Source organism: Lepisosteus oculatus, chromosome 9 (assembly GCF_040954835.1).
Source record: "Lepisosteus oculatus isolate fLepOcu1 chromosome 9, fLepOcu1.hap2, whole genome shotgun sequence".
NCBI lineage: Eukaryota > Metazoa > Chordata > Actinopteri > Semionotiformes > Lepisosteidae > Lepisosteus > Lepisosteus oculatus.
Window position 1 is genome coordinate 42,775,663 of NC_090704.1, and position 22,959 is coordinate 42,798,621.

At 39.8% G+C, this 22,959-nt stretch overlaps 2 protein-coding genes across 2 annotated transcripts; one reads left to right on the plus strand and one right to left on the minus strand.

The window, feature by feature from the left end:
* Positions 1-30: 30 nt before the first annotated feature.
* nploc4 (NPL4 homolog, ubiquitin recognition factor) lies at positions 31-17,519 on the minus strand. Its single transcript, XM_006635168.3, has 17 exons — positions 17,343-17,519; positions 15,610-15,690; positions 13,044-13,153; positions 12,202-12,405; positions 11,582-11,630; positions 11,371-11,465; positions 10,786-10,909; positions 10,120-10,299; positions 9,718-9,804; positions 9,045-9,116; positions 8,628-8,754; positions 8,124-8,284; positions 7,315-7,386; positions 6,017-6,109; positions 5,443-5,559; positions 4,209-4,311; positions 31-3,142 (listed from the first exon to the last, which is right to left on the minus strand). The coding sequence occupies exons 1-17, from the start codon at positions 17,355-17,357 to the stop codon at positions 2,982-2,984; spliced, it is 1,851 nt and encodes a 616-aa protein (XP_006635231.1). The 5' UTR covers positions 17,358-17,519; the 3' UTR covers positions 31-2,981.
* A 214-nt stretch (positions 17,520-17,733) lies between these two features.
* On the plus strand, positions 17,734-22,877 carry tspan10 (tetraspanin 10). Its single transcript, XM_015355872.2, has 3 exons — positions 17,734-18,261; positions 19,371-20,107; positions 20,709-22,877. The coding sequence occupies exons 1-3, from the start codon at positions 18,169-18,171 to the stop codon at positions 21,025-21,027; spliced, it is 1,149 nt and encodes a 382-aa protein (XP_015211358.2). The 5' UTR covers positions 17,734-18,168; the 3' UTR covers positions 21,028-22,877.
* The last annotated feature ends 82 nt before the right edge of the window (positions 22,878-22,959 follow it).

A 22,959-nucleotide genomic window follows, 5' to 3' on the forward strand; every position in this document is an offset into this window, starting at 1 on the left:
GGGATGTTAAAAAAAGAGTCGACAAGGACATTACTGTTCTTTTGATTTTATTAAGTGCTTTACTGGCAGGGCTGTGATTAAAACCTCAAACCCAACAATACACTGTACACCTGCAAAGCCGGAGAATGAAAAGGTACAGATTCACTTCAGAAACACCCTGCAATTCCAAATTCATGTCAGCTTCATGAAGGAGATTCTAACACGGCCACTGTCATCCTTCAGAAGTATGCGCTGTACGGATACTTTTCTCAATTACAGAAACTTTTTGGAGCTAGGTAAATAAAGGAAGATGGAACCTGTTCAACTGTTTCATATTTGTGTAAGTACTGTTCTCAGCAGGGTGATTAGTGAGCTCTCTGACAAATGTATAACCCCTTTAATTTAAATGTTTGCTGCTGAACCATTTTAAACATTTGCCTAGGAGTTAAAAACCTGTGAATTGATTTATTCTATGGGGGGAGGGGTGTTAAAAACTCAGTTTAAACAAATTCAGCACCCCACTTAACCTTTTCAACTCACTCCTATCTTTGATCACCAAGTGAGATGAGAAGAACAAAATTTAAATTGTAATTTATGGATCATATAGACCAGAAAGCCATGTGAAGAAAACCTACTACTGCACTAAAGTGAACCGAAATAAAACTACAAGAATGTAGGCAAGCCAGTTAATCTAATCCATTTCCAAGCCACAAAAATGTTTTTTTACCAAGTAAAAGAATAATGCATTTTTGATTAACACTGAAGTAGTGTATTCAGTGATAATAAAAAGCTAATCCTGTTAATTAAGTGATTTACTAAGTGGTCCATGCTAATCCAGCATCAAACACACGTAGAACTATTTTTGTGATCATGCCTATACGAACTTCATTGTTTGCTTGTTTTTTCTGTATTTGAAATCAATGTTTATGTTTATGACAAAGTCAAAATCTTATGACTACAGGTCAAAACTGAAAAGAAAAAGTACCTTGACCGAGTTGTGACAATCATCATAAACTGCTCATCCTAAGTGTATAAAGAACTAAATTTTTTGGCAGAATTTCCAACAAGGATGAACTAATTCTGAACTCTGAAATACATGCCTGCATGCTCTTTGTGTTGATGTATTTTTGCCTGTCATATGAGTTTAAGGGATTGTATTCAAATACAGGTTTTCAAAGCACCTTCAAACTAATCTTTCAAGAGACTGCCCCTTAATGACCTTTCACCATTGACCTTTCGGAGAAGGAACTCCACTACAATTCTTTGAACTTGCACACAGTTCAATCCCATTATGAAGATAAATAGAAAAATAATCAACCATGAAAATGTTAATCTTCCATTCCAAACTGCAGGTAACTGAACAAATCATCCAGTTTTGTCAGTATTAGACATTTAAAGAAAACCTGTCATTTTTATATATAGGCAGGACTAGGTGAGCGACTACAAATTTCACTCGCTCCTGAATCATTGCTTAAGAGTCTGACCAGCAACAGATGGGAGCAAGGAGACAGTTTTGTTTAACCCTTAAGACAAAACTCAAGTATGACCTCTTCAATATGTTAAGAGAGTGTATGTGCAGTTCACAAAAAACAGCGACAGACACATTTCACAAGACACAAAAGGAGATAGAAGCTGGCAAAAAGAAAAAAAAATACTTCATTCCAAAACTAACAACCAAACCAAAAATTCCTTTTACATGAGAGTTTCAATCTCAAATCAGCAACTGAGATGCAATGACATCAGGAATGAAAATAACATTTGTCCAAATCCAACATATAAACAAAAAATCCTCTAAATTTCTCTAGTGGCTGTAAGCATGAAAAGCACATGGAGAAAATTTTATAACCTGGTGAATATCATTCATTTCTTCATAGGCCAAACGTTAACAATGAAAGCTTATCCACTTCCTGGTGAAACTCATTTTACACAAAAATTAGTTTTTGCTCCCTGTTAGCAATGTAATTGTGAAAAACAAAAGTACTGAGCCTTAAAAAAGAAAATTCCAACCTTGGATTACAAATGCAAGGATTTATATTTTACAATGAAATAGATGTTGAATCATCATGCCAGCAACAACACACCAAGGTTATCAAGGATTGCAAAGACCACATCTGCAGCAGGTGTGGATTCTCTACTAAAACGAAGAAACAGCCTGTGTCATTTACTGGGTTCTGTGCAAAGCAATCAAATGCAAAACTACCCTCCAGTTCCCAGCAAAGAAGACGATCTATGTTATAGTCAAGGCATCTGTGAGTTATGGGACAGCCCATCTCTAAAGGGAGGGTTGGCTAACACAATTTAAAACAAAACAGTTGCTCAAAATTCTGTCTGGGACCTGAACACCCTGGCTCGAATGCTCTGAGGAGACAGAACAAAACAAAGGTTTCAATTCCATAAATAACTATAATAAAAAAATCATGAAAAATGCTTTGTTTGCAATTAAATAACAGCATCATTCCTTATAAGTGTATTTACACAATTTTCAAAACTGTCTTTGCAGACACAAATAGGGGAAGTAGGGCAGGGAGAGTCTGTCTGATTTCCTGCAACACTGGAGCAATCAGTTTGGGTCTGAGGGACAAGCTCGATCAAAGTACTTTGTCAAAATTTCAAAAGAAGGATTTCTTAGCCAAACGCTTCCCAAAGTAGACCACGCAGGTCACAACTGATTAGCGGGAGAGCCCCTACAATCCTAGAAGATGGACAGATTTAGGAGAGTTCTGTTTTGAGGCCTTGCGTTGCCTGGCAATGAAACTGCACAGAGACATCAATGTTGAAGAAGAGAAGTGACACCAGCTGCACCTTTTGCCAAGGCAGCCTGTGAGATTAGGGGTGCAGAGGAGGTTGCTGTTGGGGTGGGTATCTGGTAGGGTGGGGCGAGTTCATAGGGCGAGAGCCTTCCAGCAGGGAGACACAGACTCTTGGAGCTGGCTACAGCACAATCATGCCACAGTTGGTCTTCATCCCGATTCCCCACCCCCCGGCTTGCAGGGCAGGCATTATTAACTGCGGGGCAGGCTGCACATCTCGCAGTGCTCAGTGCCCGGCTGGTTCATGAAGGTGCAGTGGCGGCAGGACCACATCGACGAGGAGGAGGCCGGGACAGAGGGCCCCCCAATGGCCCCGTAATCATGGAGCCCTGTAGGCTGCCCACCAACCGTACCTGCAGCAGGAGACAGGGAGACGTCAGTCAAGACCGAGTTGCCAAGGCTGGTGATATTATAATGAGCAACAAGTACAAGCTTGCACCTCCTTAATCTGCTACCAGAAAATACTCAGTATAAGAAGAGATTAGAGAGGGGAGCTGCATCAGTGTGCACGCTGCAAATGAATAAGTACAGGCTAATTCCACACTTAAACACAGAAAAAAGAAAAACCATGCTTCGGCTGAGGAAATCTTCAGGTGCGCAGGGTATCGAGGGAGTGAGCAGGAATATGAGGGATATGAATATCATTCAATTCTCGCACCCTTTCTTATTCTCCTACACACAGCTGAGATGTTTTTACTTACATATGGAATTAACCTGTACTTGCTCTTTTGTAGCTTTTACAATGACACAGCTCTCCCATTTCTAACCTCTTCCTCTATTAACACCAGTTATTATTAGTATTAAAAGTATTAGTAGTCTCACTAAGCTTCTGGTACCTAACCTTATAATTAGCAGGCATGGGAATATTTCACATTTAAATGTTTACTATTGCATACTGCAGTAGTAATAACTTGTTACACACATATATAGGTTATTAGCAACCAATAAACTGAAAAGAGTTTTTCAACAAATATTGACCACTGCACAACACATGAAGATCTAAAAATAACCTTCATAAAGAACTCAATTCATTAATTAACTCTGCAATAAGTTTTGTATCTTATCATGCGACACCTAAGAGATCTGCTTTTATTCAAGACCTAAGTAAAAGGAAGAACCGTAATGTGGCTCCACAGCTTTTGGAAAGAATGTTTTAATAATAACCCTTACGTAGACAAGCGGTTCTCAAGACGCTAACTAAACGTTTTAACACACGTTCACACTTTTTGGAAGGTATGACCCTGTGCTGAGGTGTTGAAAGTTTTCAAATAGTGTCCAACATTACCTCTGCACTGGAATCTAATCTTTCGGACATTCGAGTCAATCCATATTCCATTCACAGAATGTCATTTTCCACTTCGCCGACACTACAATTCTCCCTAAGCTCTTGATCAGCAGCACCAGCACACATGTACTCACTGCACAGCTGCTCAATTGTTGCCCACTGCTCGGATTTCTTCCAGGTCTGTGCCAGCTCTTCATTGGAGGTCTTCACCGCATCCAGCAGGAGCCCAATACTGTCCTGTCCGCACACAGTCCACAAAACAAATGCCGTGTTGACAGAGGAAGGCAGCGAAAATTAATAACTTCCCTCGCTTCACTATTAAGCTCATCTTCCGGATTAATGGGAAACGCACTGGAAAGCAGAGATCGGAATGATTTAGTGCTCACAAGACGGAGGAAGCCAGCCACAATGGAGATTTAATCTTTATATTTAAATCTATGGTGTCAGTGATGGAAAGCTGAGAAGGGAGTATTCCACCACAGGGATACATGAGGGAGGATGAATGAGGTCATTAGAGAATGGTATGCTTTCAGTACATGCTACAATAGAACGGGATTTTTCAAAACTTTGCTCTGCTGGTACAATCAGTGGCAAAGTTCAACCATACTGACAGCTGTCTTTCCCTCACAATAGCAGACAGCCACCTCTTAGAGCCCTGCTCCCCAGGCTGACAGAGGACTCCAGTTGTGCCTGCACATGCTCTATTCGGCCAGCACTTTGCTTTCAGAAAGCCTGAGAGACATTCAGACCAGTTGCCTGAACTCAAAATCTGCCAGTGAGTCCTAATCAGTTCCAGAGGCTGGGATATTGCCAAATCCTTAAAGTCATTCCTGTTAAACCCCAAAGACACTCAATAGGAAAATATTACAGAATATATTTATGCTTGCCAACTGGGAGGAAATTATTCTCAGACCATGTTTACACACTGCAGCATAACTTCATCACAGTCTCTTTCATGTTTTGTTATGTAAGGTCTGAAGCTGGTTTCTTCTTAACAAAAAACAACAGACTCCCAGCTCTAAAAGGACCAGAAAACATTTTTTACAATGATGCCTGCGAGAGCAATAAATAAGGAGGGCTATTAGTACAGAAATAAAATGTTGCCTTCTAAAGAAAATCAAGCTAAAACATCGAACACAATATTTCTTAATGTAACTTAAAAAGGATATAAAAGTACTGAGCGGAAATCCATTGCATAGTAAAAAATGTTGCATGGTAGACGTCACCTGAGATACGTACTTCACTTACTGTGGATTAGCAAGGTCTACAGAGCTGCTCAAGGCACACTAATGTATTAGTGTGAGTGAACATTTTAAAAGTCTAATGTTCATTTTAACTCCCAGTTAACTCCCAATTGAGAAGACTCACCCTGAGAGGCATGACCTCGTTGGTGACCAGGAAGAGCAGGAGATGGAAATCAGAAACAATATTGAGGAACACGCTGGAGGAGCACTGGGACAGATATGTGGCTAAACTGTGGTAATCCTGAACACAGGCCAGAGGGAAGGAAACACATAGTCAGGGAAATGCAGAGACAGAAAAATTCCACACTTATTCACACCAAAGGAGAGAAGTCATTTTCACAGTGCAGCATGAGTGGCCTGCAATAACAACAGTATCAGGAGGTGATGCATCAGGCAAGTTAGCTAAATTTTTTTAAAACAAATGTTGAGCCTATGATCTATAGTCTACAATCTTATTTGAAGTCACACCGCTCAATATACATATGAAATAATACAGTGAAACCTATGCCTTCAGTTTTATATTTACATCATGCACGATCCTTCATAAACTACTTACATGCCCATTCCTTCCACTATCATTAAAACATTCTTGCCCAATGCTGTTTATGAAAAAAAACAGTAGTGCTGCACACTGCAGTGTCATCCATGTACACCTAGCTTCATAGAAAGGTAGTTTTCATATAGTAGCATGTATATACCTGTGTTTCCCCCAGAACATCCCGGTTCTCAATGGGGAAGCGGTGTGTAGATGTGAATGTGTAAACTGGATCTTTAGGGAATGTGGTGGTGATCTAAGAGAAAAAGCAGAAAAAAAGAAAAAGAAAAGGCAGTCTAGTGAAACGTACAAAAACTATTTTGATCAAAAGGACAGCAGTTTGAAACAGACATACCCAGTATCTAAATAATATGTTTATATTTGAACCACCATAACATTTTGGTACCCCTAAAACTAAATTATACTATCACTCATTGATTTACGGCAGTTCCTAAAAAGTCACACACTTCTACAATTAACATTTTAACACAGCAAGCAAGATACAATGGCTCCATGTCATTAAGCCTGACTTAACGACATGTTCATTACAACAGGAATTCCACTTGGTCTTTAATTTTCCCCAAAGTCTGTTAAGATATTATTATTTTACTTCAGAAATACAAAACTATAATCAAGGGATCAGGGACAACACTCAGATTCCAGTTACTCCAAGCATACATTAAACACATACATTCTTACCGTTAAAACAGGGCTGCAGCCAAGTCATGAATACACACTGACTGCCTAAGACACCAGTGATGGCTCTGCCTTGATTTGTAACGTGGCACCTCCACTCTGTTCATTTTCTAAGATGTCTCCATGAATAATATCCCTCATTTTTACCCTTGTTGATTTATACTTAGCAGTCGGAATTCCAAGGCTGCCAAATTCCATAGGGATTTTTCTAAGTAAAACTCGAAAACTTCAATATCTGCAAAGAATCTCCATGAGAGTTTGAATTAATCTTCCACCCATACCAAAAAACACTGCTGTAATAACTTGAGACTTTTTTCCAGAAGCCAGCTCAATATAATAAAGGCACATTATTCCCCTTGTTTTCTCTCCTATGTTGCTTCCCCCTCTCCCATCTGAATAAACTTTAGCAAAAGAAAGTATTAATGAGATACATATGCAAAGTTCAGAATTGAGCTCTTCTTCAGTTGCCGTATTCCGTAAAGTGTAAATATTTCACAAAGAAGCATTATCGCTCCTTTAAAAAAAGGAATTTCCTAAATGTGGATTTTGTTTTGAAACATTCCATCTCCTTCAATCTTTCTTAATATGGACATAGCAAAACTGAAAGGCAAATTAAAAATGTCAGCTTAGAAAATGTAGTATATGCCATGGTGGATTACCATGTCCAGTTTTTGGTGCAAAAGGTGATTTTTAGAAGGTACATCATTAAGAAACTCATTCCAGATCAGTACAATAACTATATTATACTGCCTAATGGATACTTACATCTATGATCAGGTACTCCACAGGCAGTGGCCGTGCCAAGTACGTGATGTCATTGCCAAACTTATCTTTGTCCTGTTAAAAAGGATGAAGACAGAACTGCTCAGTTAACTCAAACACATTAAATTAAAAGATCACTGCAAGAAGAGAAACACAGATTATATAAAAATAGCTTGCGAAGGAACATGTTATAATAGCCAATTTAACATAATTTTAAGATTTGGCACCATCAGGTATAACATTATAGCTTTAATTGTATTTTTATAAATTACTGAAAAATGCAAATAAACACAATCAGACCAGCTATCATTATATTTTCAATAGAATCAGCTTATCTTTCCCCCTTCAAACTAACATATCAGTCATATAAACACTGTTTTGAAAAAAACCTCTTTAATTTCAGCATGGATCAGAAGACCACAAAGGTTAATTACAGCAGCACTAGTACAAACATATTGTAATCAAGGGTTGGCAAGACTCCAGCTCACCGGAATTGGCTTCACAGTGGCTCTGTTAACTCAGTTCCAGGCTGGTTTAACATTCAGCTTTTATAAGTACTAGAAGACAAATCATTACATTTTCCAAATCCTGCAACTTGCAGAAAGCAGATAGTTTAATAACTAAACCTGAATTTCATGATATGTTCTAATAAAAATGTCACATTTTATATAAGTTCAAAACAAGTGCCTCTTAAAACCTTCATTGGTTTTGTTTCATCTGGATCTGGTGTCAGACTCACTCATTGGCGAGATACGATTTGCCCAGAGCTACAGTGAGGCGTGTTGTGCAGAGCCCTGATTCCCAGCCTGTACCTTGTAGAAGACGTCCGGTACGTACTGCTCGGTGCTGGACTCCTTGGCGTAGCCGAGCTCTGGGGCATCACGGCATGGCAGGAGACACTCATCTCGCACCAGCGCCATGCACTGATTGGACACCTGGTACCCTTCAAAGTGCACCTGGTTATCGGGGCCACCTGCAGGAAGACCAGGATACACATTCACAATCCGCAGTTTCAGAGAAGCAGCTGCTGGCATCGAAGTGAAAGTCAGCGACGGGGGGAAAAAAAACTCAAAGAATACCTGCTAAACTAAAATAGACTTTCTGCACACTGTTTGGATGGTCTAACACAAATAAGGGTGTGTTGTGCTAAGCTAAAGCTAAGCTTTAAAGACTAGGCTTTATTTTATCCTACTAAATCATCATTCTAGCAAACATGCTGGAAAATGATTCTATCTTTCCTAGACTATGACACAATGATTCGAAATTTGATTCTCTTTTGACTAACTAAACCTAAATAACTGGCTCTCTCATCATACCCGTCGCCACTACGGTAACGAATTTGGAGCCAAAATCTCCATCAGGTGAGAGACGGCAGGGGTTGGGGTGCTTGTTCTGGAAGTCCCCAGCGGTGATACACTCCTCTGCGCTCAGGAAGTAAGAGTCCTATGATACAGGAGAAGCACATTAATTGTGCACATATTAACTTCCTTCAAAACTGATTAACCTTCATTTTACTTTTGAAAATTAATTCCACAAATGACGAGGATCAGATATTCATCAACATATATAACCAACAGACAAAACAATTGCAAGGCATTCCTTTGACGATACATATACTTTGAGTACAGCTTCAGTAACATCTGTTTTCTAATGAAATATACATTTAACAGTTTTCCTTTTACTCTTTCTATTAATTTGCAACACTTGAATTAGATAGATTGTATGAGCCTCACTTTGTGTCTGGTGTAGCGTACAGTCCCTATCCTGGTGTCTTCAGATAGCAGGTCTGTAAATATCCACCCCACCTAAAACAGAACCGACAAAGAAAAAAGTTAAACTTTGAGGAACTGTGAGGTTCACACGCTCCATTATTTTATTATAACAAGAATTTCAGGCATATGTTTTCTATTCAACACACTGGGATTAAATTTTCTTCTACACAGCCACCCTAAAGTTTGAACAAATAGTAACAGAAACCTGTTATTTAACCTCTTGCAGAAGAATTCCTCTTAATGTTAGCAGCACATGCATATGATTAAGTAAACTTCAGAACAAGGCACTTTCAACACCTGAAACTAAAAATGTACACCACAAGGTCACACTCTTGTGGTCAAATGATGAATCCAATAAGTGGATCCTGACATCAATAATGCTTTAACAGCATAAGGAAGCCATTAAGCACCTTAAAGCAATATCCACAAATCTGGAGCCTGATGTAAAAGAATTCTTCAAATGCCCTGCTGTGATTAGTTCCAAATGGGATTCCAACATTTCAGACTCTCTGCTGTAGTACAAAATGCCAGGTGCTACGGGTATGAAAAGAACTGCGTAAAACGTACAAAAAATTCCTCGGGCTTTTGTCAAAAGGCATATTACATCCAATGAAAGACATGCACACATATGTACCTTGCAAAGGCCCAATTTGGCTGCAATTTCCTCCACAGCTCCAGCTTTCGGATCTTCCAGCAACTCCAGGCTGTTCTGAGTACCAATCTGAAAAAAAACTCCCATTTATGAAGCATCAATTTCTGACATCGTCTCATTTTACTTTAAATCCGCATTCCAAACTTTTGTTACAGTTTATGTCATTGTCTTTTATCTATGTTTACAGATCTGTAAGACCTATTATACCATGTGCAACATAATACATTTGACAGCAGCTTGAGCACGTTAAGTGAAAGGTAGCTGTAGAAACTTTTTTAACGTTGCATTTTCTGCTAGCCTAAATGAAGACACTGCCCTCTTGTGGAAGTCACAGAAAACTACAATACGTTCTACTCCACTCTCTGTGGGTTCCTAGCGGCTCACCTGAGGAGGCTCATAGATCGCTGCCACTTCAGCTCGGATAGCCAGAGGGATGTCTTTGTGCTCGGTGTAGCGCCCGTACAGGAACCCAATTCGCTGGTTGCCAGTCTTCCTCCAGAAATCCAGGAAGCGATCTGCGATTGTGTGATTCTCAAACATGATGTTATCCACATGTCTGTATTTCTGATGGAGGAAAACAGAGCATTTCCATTACTGAAGACTGCACCAAATCATAACTGCTCCTGTGCAGAAGCCCATTTTTTCAGCCAATGCTGTGATAAGAGCTTCTGTTTAAGGTCATCAAAGTTAAAAAACTATGATGGAATGATGGAACCATGCATGCATTGCCTTTAAATCTGCTTTTGTCAAAAAACAAAGTTCATTTAATATAGTACATTTTAAAGGCTACTGTTACAGTCCTTGGTTGGAGAGTTATTTTTTTTTTCTAATTGCTTTCTCCTCTTTCTCCAGGTGCTGTGAATAAATTAATGAAGTAGATGAGGCGGGAGCATATAAAAGCGGAAGACAAGACTGCAAACAGGGGGCCCTAAGAGATCAGCTAAACTTTCTGGCTAAATCCAAGATTAGATCTGACTGAGCATGAAAGTGTCAAAGTACAGAAACATATCCCTGTGAAGGCAAAGTCAGCAGAGTAAATAAGTAAAGTACCTGTCTGTTGAGTGTGATGGCGCTGGGTTGGCATTTGGTACAGATGCCCTCTGGCCAGGGCGGGTGTCCTTCACAGCCCGATTTAATCTTACAACTGATGTTCTCCAAGGCCACAAACTTCCCTCTGAGAAGGGAGAGACTACTTGTTACTTGTTATACCATTGAAGAGCTTACCTTGATCTCTCACGTTATCACAATTAAGTCATCAGGCACAGTTCCTAGCTATTAAACTGCATGATGGCAATAATGCCCATACATGCCCATGCATGTCGTTCAGACGAACTGCCTTAGATGGACAAAAACATTAACCATCTGATGGTCAAGATACTGAATGCTAATTCAGACTCAATGAGTGAACTCCGAACTTGTACTCAGACAGGGACTCAATCTGTTGCACATCTCCTTTCCGTCATCATGATTACACGAAGTGGCGCTGGGATTTACTTCTAAGCCCATTTGCCAAGCTGTCCTCAGATGTCCTGTTCTAAAACACGGCTGCTCTAGACTGTATTTTGGACTAGTAAACACTTGAGTGATGATACAGAACTGCTTCAAAAAGAGAAGGAAGTTGCAAAAGTCACCCACTTGTCAGCACCTCCTGTCAGCTTGCGAATGTAGGCATGGAATGACATGTGCTTGACAGGGGGGTCCAGGTGGTTAAGGTAATCCTCATCGAAGGGCTGTCGGAAAAAAAAACACCCAGAAAACGCAGCGTTACCACCTGAAGATTGTCACAGCAATCAAAAGCATAGATTTAAGACCTCAATAAAATGTAGAAAAGAAGTCAGAGTCTTACCTCCAAGGGCACGCAATGCACACACTTCCCCATTGGACCATGTCGACACCTGAGACAAATTACATGAAAGAACAATCTGAACCAGATCAGAGGTTCTACTATATGGTACCATGGATTTAGAAAAGGTAGAAAAGTCTTATTTGACCTAGTTCTTTGAACAAGCAGTTCTGATACAGATAGTGTGATATGCTACATTTATATCTGGCATATAGAATAATTCGGAAAGCTTTGGATAAAGCTCTTCAAAAAAGGTTAATTCTGTAGTTACAGCTGGATGCCGACATTCATTCGTTCAAAATTCTCAAGGCACTAACAAGGTCAGCCAAATGGCACTCCACAGAATCAGCAGTCAAACACAAATGAAGACACAGAAGGAAACTACAGAGAAGTAAATTTAAAAATGAGAATAGGACCTGCACTTCTGGGTTGAAGGAGTCTGGAACAAATTAACAAGCCATCATGTCCAAATTCAAACCCTGACTGAGGTCTTTCAAGAAGAGGCTGGACGTGATCCTCGGGTCACTTGGCTACCAGGAATCCAACAAGCCAGATAAGCCCGATGGCCTCACCTCATTTAAAACTTTTCTTATGTTCTGAAAGAAAGCTGAATCAGTGCTTACAGCTGCGGGTCTTGGTTCCGATAAATCTTGCCGTCTTGCTTGGCCAGGTACTGATCGATGTCATCTTCTGTGACTTGAGACGAAGTCTGAGGCCGTGACAACACTGACAATGAAGATGATGACGAGTGAGGAACAGCTACGTCCATGACTTCGCCAGAAGGTCCAGGGGAAGCCGAAGGGAACAGAAACAGCATGTCCCCATGCCTGCGAAGCAACAAACCATCACATTAACAATGCAGGACCACAAGCATACAGACTTCTACACAAGTCTGGTCGAGCACCATTGCTTAGGGGATCCCAGTAACAGTCATCTACATACATGAACTTGAACCCATGGTTATAGAGCTGAGCTTGTGCTTTCTACAAGCACATTTGTTGGTCAAGTTACTCAGGAAATCACTTTACCTCTTTTTTTTTTAGTGAAGGAATAAATTCAACTGAAATGCTCACCAAAATATAAGATAATCACATAAATTAAGCACATACATCTTTGTCCTTTTTTGCCTCTTGAATGCCCAAGGACCAGCCCATTCTGAAGTCTGCATGTTAGGATGGGACACTAAGGGTTCACAACCACTCAGTTGTCATTTAGAGGGTTTCCATGCCTTTGGTTGGCTTGTACCTCTGACACATACACTCTGCCAGTTTTCCCTCCCTCTTCCACTCTACTAAAACACTAAAGAAAGTACCTGTCAGTCAATACTTTATTAATTAAAATATCTGAACAGGCTGTGTTCCCCAAGATTCCATGGGTGTGATCAGTGGAATACACCTGAAACCTTATTGGCTCTTTGTTAAAATACAATTGTGTCTCTTACTCCTTTGCCTGGCACCGTACTCACTTGATCTTGAGGAGACTGAGGGATTTGCTCTGGGAGACAATCTCTCCAGTCTTGTTTCTGTTCAGGTAAATGGAGAAACCGTTGGTGCTGAACCCAAATTCCTTTGCAACCTGCATAGATGGAGAACATCCATAATGGAAATGAGGTGAAATCAGTCACCAGTATGGACTCAACTGAAATGTAGTTATCTTTTAGATCAATTACATTTTAATCTTTAAATGAAAGAACAAGATGTTTAATACTGAATGGAGAATCAAATGACTGTGTTCAACAGCATGATAGTAGGGTGCTTAAGTCAGCTGCTATATGATTCCAGGGTCCCGAGTCTGAGTCTCAAATTTCCTGCCTCCTCCCGCAGACCCATTAGCTAAGTCTGATTGGATATTCTAAACTGTCCCTTCCTGTTTGCCACAATGATGTACAGGCATTGTGTGCATGTTAACAGCAGTCATGTGCACTTAAGCCCCTCCTGTGGTTTTTGGATAATCTCCAGGTAGACGCAACCCTCACCAGGGCAGGCAGCTTTCTGATAATGGATAGGTGATCGAGTTCCACTGTTAGCACATGGAAAGGGTAAGCTCTGTTTGTGACAGCTCTTACCTTGTACTCAGCATTGACAAATGTGGAACTGCACAATGTTATACAGCATAAAATGATTTCTTGCTAAACAAAGGAGTTTTGAAAGTTATAAAGGAGTGAAAAGGACTACTGACTGTTCAGGCAAGCACCTGGAACAGCATGTCTTGCAGACAAGTTTGTGGCAGTGTGCCACTGTTGGAAAGCTGCACTGCATCTCACGCTCACAGAAACACAGTGAATTCATCCCTCTCTAACCATTTCAACTTGACTTCTGTTTTTCTTGCAGCTGAAGAGAAGGAGCATATCTCACTTGATGCCATTACATCAGGGCTTATCAACCTTCAAGAGATTTCATGTATTGTATTCCTACAGAACACATGAATGTGCAATCAGTATAAGTATGCAGTAGCATGTACAGCAGTTGAGCTTTCTTTGGTGTGAGACAGAATAAAGAAATATCAAATATTCTGCACGAGGAACATAAATGAACCTCTTACAAAGGCATCTGTTTTTTTTATACTACTTAACAGTTTAAACACATGAAACACACCACATATGGTAAACACGCAGTCCAAGCAGAATGCCTCAGAAGAGTTTTGATTATGGCATCAACAAATCCACTAAGCAAGTTGTTACTAAATCAACAACAAAAAGAACATGCACTTAAATCTCTTAACCTCTTCTGAAAAAATGGAATGCATCATTTTAAGGTATCCAATGTGTAAGGTCTTCAGAACATTTCAAATATCCCAATCAGCATATTCAAAGATAAAAAATATGATTACCACTACTTGAGTATGGGAGGTTAAAGTGGAAACTTAGAAAGAATCAAGTTCATACAGATGAATAAGGAGCACCTATAACCATGTTACAGTGATGTGCAATGGTAAGCCACTAAAACACTCAAAGACCTAAAAACATTACGATCCAGTGTAAGAGAACTGTTATTGATCTACACTGCTATATATGTTGACAGGATATCTATTTTTAATGCAGATACAAAGGGTATTTTTGCCTGGCTTACTAAAGACATCAACCACCAGTCTGTTAAAAACAAATCAAATGCTCCAAGAAATGTTTGAAAATGTCCACCCTAACAAAGGAGATGCCCTTGGCAACAACTACCATTGAGAAGCACTGATCTACAATGCATTATACTCAGTTAGCACATAGAAATCCTAAAACAGCATGAGATGCATTCCCATTACTAAAACTGACAATCTGATCCTCCACTATGCTTATATTTGGAGCTGAAGGATCCTTTTGGTGAAAAAAAAATATTCAGCAAAAAATAAAAGGGGTTGTTTTTGCCTTCCCTCTTAGTTTTTTTTATCTTTGTGGACTACCAAGAACACACCTATGTAGACTGAATTACAGCTCTGTTAAAGGGTATACCAGATTATATCCAATATAACAGCCTCACATAATGATATTGTGAAATCATACAGTTTTCTAATACAGAGGTTAGGTATTTATGAATTTCCTAATATAGGCCACATTACAGGTTAGAAGCAGATGTAATTTTAAAAGATCAGATAAGAAAGCTGCAGACCAATGTTCCCCCTTCTGCAGGGCTTATAAATAAATTAATATTCAGTGCAGTGAATTCCAGGGCCTTCAGGGTCTGTGATTATTTCTTTAGCTCCTTGCAGTTGTGATGAAAAATAAAGAGCTGCATCCGAGTGAATTTCAACCTACTGTAAAGATGTTGGAATCATACTTTGTTGTCATTCGTTTCTGTGGGTTAAAGGTGTAAGGATTATTGTTTGTTCTCCCGTGTGAGTACAGAGCATTAGGATCACTAAAAATGAATTTCGATTTCCATTCACAGAATATTATAGAATTCCAACCAAATGACCACAAATTCCCTGCAATGTATCTTTAGAGTTAAGGTATAACTGAAAAGGAAACGAAAAGGCCATTATCTAAGCAAGGCACTTTTTAGCTGGAAAGACTATGAACATGCAATACAAATTCTGTTATGTACCTTCTTTAAAAACGATGCAGCCGTTTCTCGTTTTGTGGCAAAGATTTTTTTCATCCCCTCTGGGGACTGCACACGGATGATCTGTAAAAATGGGAAAGATGAAAGGGAAGAGATCATGGGGAGGTGTTTCTCACAGAAAAGAAACCCATTCTTCTGTATATGTACAGCAGACAAAATAGGCTTCACAACCTGATTTCATACAAAAAATGTGTGACCACAGGAATTCTACTGTTATTTGCCTTAATTTCAAAAAGAGAGGAAAAAGTCTTCTGAGTTATGCTCAATTTCCAAATTAAGATCAGAGAAATTTAATGTAAATGCAATCTCAACTTTCAGATGCATTTTTAAAAAAAGCAAATAAAAAAATCTTTAACTATATACAGAGATAACTGACTCAATAACAATCCACTGGTTCATTATTTTCAACTATAAGACTATTTTCTGACTACTTTAAAAAGGTTAGACATTTTCAAATTCTTTTCAGACTTGCATATATATGTAAAGTAGCAATCATGTGGAAACATCAGAGGAAAGCCTAATCTGAACCAAAAATGTGGTATATTCTAAATCTGGAGCAAGACCATACAAGTCTTCAAATATATATCCAGTTGAAATGAACTTGACTCACAGTCCATTTCAAGTTAAATGTGAGGTGTTATTTACTGCCAAACAACATTTCTTAATCAGTAATCTACATAAGGCTAAGAGCCATCCTTAACGATTTGGGAAGAAAATATCTCAGAACTGCAATTATTTTATTTTACACCTTAATTAAAAACAAGCCGATGCAACAGTTTCTTGTAAGAAAACGAAAAAAAAAACAAAAGCTTCCCAGAAATGTCTGAAAAAGAATAAACGAAATATAGATACTTCAATTACTAAGTACGGGAATAAACCTGAAACCACAGGCGGATTCATTCACGCACCCATTATGTTAGCAGCAGCAGAGAACAACGTGACTGTGCAAAATAGGGAGGAAAGAACGTCGTTCAACGAATTCGTCCAGTAAACAAGTTGGTTATCAGTATGAAACTGACACAAGTTGGCTTCATTCAAGTTTCTGTCAACGGAGCGCGTCATCGGTTTTGAAAGCGAGTTCGTACTAATTAATTCATACTAATCTGACATTTTTAAATCTTAAAAAATACAGAAAAGGTTTAAACTAGGTCTCGATCTTGCTCTCTGGAGTGATATAACGGCCGATCAATATTGTCAACAAAGACAGAAGTTCATTATTAAGATTTAAACACCTGGTATCCTCCTTTTCAAGAGTCGGACATTTGCTCAATTTTTTACCCTTGTGACAGTGAGGGCGGGGGGAGGGGGTAACCAGACCATAATACATGATATTTGATTTTTATCAAAAAGTGGATGTTTAAAAAACTAATTGTGATTAATACCAATGAAAAATGCTATCGTATAAACAGATTCGTAAGTAAACATTTTGATTTGACAGAGAAATAGTTTTGAAAATGCGAGATCTTATTAAGGCTGAAGAATATAATTCGAAGTATTTGAAACACGTTCGCTCACCGTACCTCGGCCTATTTCTGTAGCGGTACTTTTTAACAAAAAATAGTACCGTACTAATTGTTGTCAAGCCTGAATTACGTATCAAGACTCTAGAGGCCCAAAGCTTTTTCTGCTAATTCTGCTGCCTCATCACTCCGGACAGTCTCTGTCCCACAAAACTACCCCTTGTGAGACTGCAATCTCTTCGCCCCCATACTTACTATACTTTCTGCCATGTTGTCCGAGTCTGTTGTTCTCCTCGGTGTGCTTCTCTGCAAAAAGTAATTATTAATCGTATTATCCGTCTTTTGTTTTTATGATTGTCGGAGTCACCAAAACTCCATCCCGTATCTCGGGCACCGGGTGTTACACGCTAACAGATCCGATCGCCACAACTCCAGTGGCACTGACTACAACAGGGACAGTAAACGCACAGTTCCGATGTTCCATTGGTTCCGCGCACTCTGGCCGTTGTAGTTTTCCACAGGCAGTGTTGGAATTTCTATATTGTTTAATCTCAGACAAATAGCAAATTTGTATCTTGAATATGCTCCCGACAGCTTTCATCTAACTTGTTTGCACTAATTTCTGTTTTGTTTCAGTAAATCTCTCCTGAACAGATAACCGTCTAAACTCGTGGAAAATACTGAAATTAATCTACACGATTAAATGTATATTGAATGTATTTTAAGTAGCTCCATTTGGCTAGGGCACAGATACCCGCTTCTTACACGACGAATATCTCCCAAAATATTTTCGGTGTCATTCCTGTGCACGGAGCATAAATCGTGCAATTCCAAAACGTAAACTCTCTTAATTCTCTAGTTTATACACACCATCACACAGATCTCTCAGTACCCCTGACACAGTGAGGACGGCTTTAATCTCTCTCCTATGACTCTCACATGATGAAGAATTCCGAGAGTAGCTCGAAACCCAGGGGATACACAGTGCACAGCCTTTATCCTCACAAAAGCAGCAGCCTCAGTGTCACTGCTGAAGAGGCAACAAGAGCCTTTCCTTTTTGGCGATTTTGAGGCTTTCAGTATGAGGGGGTACATGGCATCAGTCAGGTCTCCATTTTCGTGGATGAAGAGGAATGAAAGCCAAAATGATGAGAAAAGTTTTCTAATACCAAAGGTGAGGAATAGTACATATTTATGTTTACAGCTTCTTTCAGATCTCCCCAGGAAGTTCTCTAGGGGAAAACTAGTTGAGTACAGCAAAAGGCATTGGTATTGTGAAATATTTAAAAATCTTTGAAAAAAAGATCAAAAGTAAATCAAAGTACAGAGGATCTGGTACATATAGAACAGATGGCCAGCTGGTCATACAGCCACAGAAATTTTAAATGGAGAAATAGGTTGAAAGATAATAAGATGACCATGTAGAAATATATAGAATTGTTGATATTATTTGGTTAAATAAATAGTTATGGTTTAAGACTAGGAATCCATGTGATCTGTTTCTTTCAAAGTACCGAAAAAGCAGCAGCAGCCTGACTATTGGAGTAAAGAGACTGCAAATTGATTCTTTCTAATTGACAGAGCTGAGCCATTAGAATTTCTCATGTTGGACAGATTACAGTATTTCAAGTAGGGATGTGTATACTGTAAACGTCAGCGTGCATAGGATGCAAAGGAACAGGTAAAGGTGAATTCCATGCTGAAAAGAAAAGAGACACATAATAGTGTCTGTGGAGCCTTCTTCAAGTGTGAGGGAGAGAGGGAAACCAGCAGTTAATGAAGCATGGGAGAACAAAAGACAGGGGGGTTGAGAGGAGGCGTCCCACAACTCTAACGGTCAAGATCATACTGATCTCTCTGTCTGCGTCCTCGGAGAGGGGTTTCAGAACTCCTATTACAGAAAGACATCCAAAACAAAATCATCCTGAAACTAGTATCACACCTCCCTCTTCCCTTAACTGCAGACTTGTCTCCTTCAAATCCTTGCTAATCATTTGTAGGTTTTGACGGCACACCTCTCTTCCAGTTCTCCCAGAGTGTTGATACTCCTTTTCCCCTGCCCCCCGCCCCCTCACATCTACCCTTTCTTGTGTTTTCCCATGCTTCACTGGGAGAACTTCACTGCCAGTTTCCCTCTTTCCCTCACTCCTGAACGAGATCGCAGTATTTCTTGATGTCAGTGATAGTCTGGGATAACTGGGAACCCAGAGGCCCTTGAATAATCTTCTCAACATCGTTAAACTCGTTCAAGTGTTTTAGTTAAGTGTTTTTTCCTTCTTAAAGGGAGATGGAGATAAGGAGCCGTTGGGCGCTAATGCATACACAGACCCTGGAGAGAGCTATGAAGGACGGATGCAAGACCAGCAATCAACATCCACCCACTCTGACACAGAGGGACAAACAGAAGCCAGGGCCTCTCTGTTCTCCAGGCTGATCGAGAGAGCAGGACTTGGGAGTCGAGGCAGACCCAAGAAGCCAGCACTGTTGGACAAGACAACATTGGCATCACAGGACTTTGTTTTCTTTGGGCCTCCACAGGATCACAAACATAGCAGCCTGACCAGCCGCTGCCTGAAATACCTCCTGTTTTCCAGCAACTTCATCTTCACCCTGTTGGGCTTGTTGGCTCTGGCCATTGGCCTCTGGGGACTGGTAGACAAGGAGTCTTTTTCCCAGGAAAAGATTGGGCATATTGGAACTGACCCCATGTTAATCTTTGTGACCCTGGGGCTGGTCCTCTCACTGCTGTGCCTCACAGGCTGTGTGGGCGCCCTGAGAGAAAACCAGTGCCTACTCAGAACCTTCTCTGTGGGAGTGCTAGTCCTTGTGACATTGCAGGTGCTGTCCAGTATTGTGGCGTACACACTTCGCAACCAGATTGAGGGATACCTGCGCAGTGGCATGCTGACCGCCCTGGGACGCTATCAGGATGACCTGGATCTGAGGTTCATCATGGATGAAATCCAGATAGGACTGCAGTGCTGTGGGGCAGATAGCTACCGTGACTGGGAACTGAACATGTGAGTGCATTCACAGCTACAGCTTTCCTTCACAACACAGCTGCACCTCGGGGCTGTAGGAGAAGAATTACAAGCCCTTAAATTTGTACGTTTAGAAAAAAAATAATGAGTGCTTTTCTCTTCCTATAGAAGGGTTCAAAGTGTATAAAACTCAATGCAATTTTTTGTAAAGAACAAGTACCAGCATACTTAAGCAAATTCCGACACCCATTGTTAAAAAAAAACTGAAAAAAGACAGTATTAGTATACCATAACATCTCTTTAACATATGTTGTTACATCAATGATTATTTATAGTCTTGTTAAAAATGTTATGAATGGATGTCAATTTAGCCCATGTTGTGCAACAGAACAAAATTCCTCAGGAGCAACATGTTCTTCTAGAGTTTGCTCCAGTGAAGCCCTTGACTACATCATTGAATCAATTGGTTTCTAAACTGATCAAAATGCCCACTCAATGCCCTGTTTCCATGTTCACAAGCTATTGTTTCCATGGCTGAACATTGATGCAGGAGCAGGCATGACAACTCATAGTGTACGGTGTACCACTCTCCATAGCAATGACATTTGTTGTGACCTGTCTCCGTTTCTCACCTTGCCAGGTACTTTAACTGCTCTGCCCCAGGTGTCCAGGCTTGTGGGGTGCCCGCCTCCTGCTGTATCGACCCGCTGGAGAATGGCACAGTGTGGAACTCACAGTGCGGTCTTGGAGCCCAGCTGCTCGATGAGTTCTCCGCTCAAAGCGTGATCTACCTGGGTGGCTGTCTGGGTGGCATCTCACGCTGGATCAGGCAACACACGGGCATCACTGGCATGGTGGGCATTGTTCTTCTAGGGGTGCAAATCCTGAGCCTGTTCATTGCCATGCATTTGGTGGATGATATTCAGAAGAGCAAAACATACTTACAAGCCAGCATGTGATTACCTTAGCTGCCATCCACTAGAAACACAATAAATAGAATAAAAGAATTCTCTTCGTCAGATATGCTGCATGGCTTATGAAGTCTCTGCACAAATTCTCTGTGTATTCTGTTGGTGGAAATGTCATTTTATTTTCTCTACAATCTAAAGGACTAGAATTTTAATGTAATTTATAATAAACCTTTGTTTAACAAGATTGATGAAGATTGATGAACTGAGAACACATAATGACAATATGCAGAGTACCCATTTATACAAGAAGGTTGTATTGGAGCAATGTCAGTGAAGCACAGTAGTGTTACCAGTAGTGTTACCATCCTGTAGACTGATCTTGTTATACCCCAGAAGCTGAAGAATAGTGCTATGGGAAACATCTATGAAAACCAGTTTGCTACTATAAGTAGTGTTGCTGAGCCAGTAGGTGGCACTTTTATCTGTGAACCAGAATTTCCCATCTACTGCTCCAGTATGGTGAAGAGAGAGAGTCTTTATTATCCTCAATTTGTTTTACAGCAGCAGAAATATAAAGAAAAACAAAAAATGTTCACATACAGTACATGTACAAGAATCATCTATTAAAAACAGAGTTAAGGCCACAGGTATAAATGAGAAGTTAAATCTGTTTGTTTTTAGATTGGAAAATCTGTATCTGTGCTCTGAGAGGAGTGTAATTTAACTTTGTTAAGTAAAGGGTGTGAAAAGTCCTCTAGGATGGGATATGTTTTATGCAAGACTTGTGACTGACATGGAATAGTGCAGAATGATCAGCACATCAATATATTTGTGACATTGATTGACAATGTTCTCCAATTTGTTCTTATACCTCAGACTCAGATTCCCAAACCAGCAGATCAGTGCAAACGTTAAAACAGTTTCAATAAAAGACTGCTTAAACATGATCAACAACAAATTATCAATCTTAAATTGTTTAAGCTTCCTTAAGAAAAAGAGAATCTGTTGCCCATTTTTGAAAATAGAAGAGACATTTGCCTCAAACTTTAACATGCAGCCTAGAAAAGTCCCTAAATACTTATATTTATTCTTATATTTATTCACCATTTCCTCTGGGAAATTATTGCAGGTTTGAGTTAGGGTCTGAGTTTCTGAAATCAAGATGAAAGGTTACACTGTGCCATCCTTCTGATGAGGTCCTGTCTACTTGGTCATTACGAATCTCATGGCACTGTTTATAAGAGTGTAGAATTTGGTCCTGAAGTTCTGGCTGAATGTCACTGTGAGTTTGCACAATCTGGCCTTTCAAACATTTTCCTGGCTCAAACGGTGATAGTTTTTCACTTCTTCACCAGTAGGTTGCAGAGTGGCTGTTGTGTGTCACTCAGGTGGGTGCTGCACTTCAGCGTTGAATGAAATGGAATTCTTCCCAAAAGTAAAACATATTGGGAACATTTGGGAAGAAAAGAACAGCTGTGACTCTCCTGGGAGATAAAATTCCTAACTATAGTTTTTATGGGGTTCTTTTTATTTGTTACTATTTTATTGATTATTTGCTGTACTAGCCTTTCTTGGTGGCCATTATGTGTACTGTGCATTATAAATATTTAAATATATATTTATTCAGAGGACTATCTTAACAGTGGAGGTGCTATATGTCCTGCCTGATATTGATTATGTAAACCCAGGAAGAATGTTTTCAGAAAGCTATACCATGACTGACACTTGAAGATGTTACTTTCATGTGTTTTTTATGCACAGTAGCCTCAGCTATTGCAAATACATAGTATGAGGGAGGAAAAACATTTGTTTTAAAAATCATTTGAGAATTACCAGTGTACTCCTAGAACTGACAGTGCAAAAATATTTCTTTTGAGCATTAGTATATGCCCATTCTTCTGTGTGGAACAAGAATTCACAAAAGCAAACAGCAAGAGAGATATTGTGGCAAAAGTTGTAATGTTGAACTCGGTCTAAAGG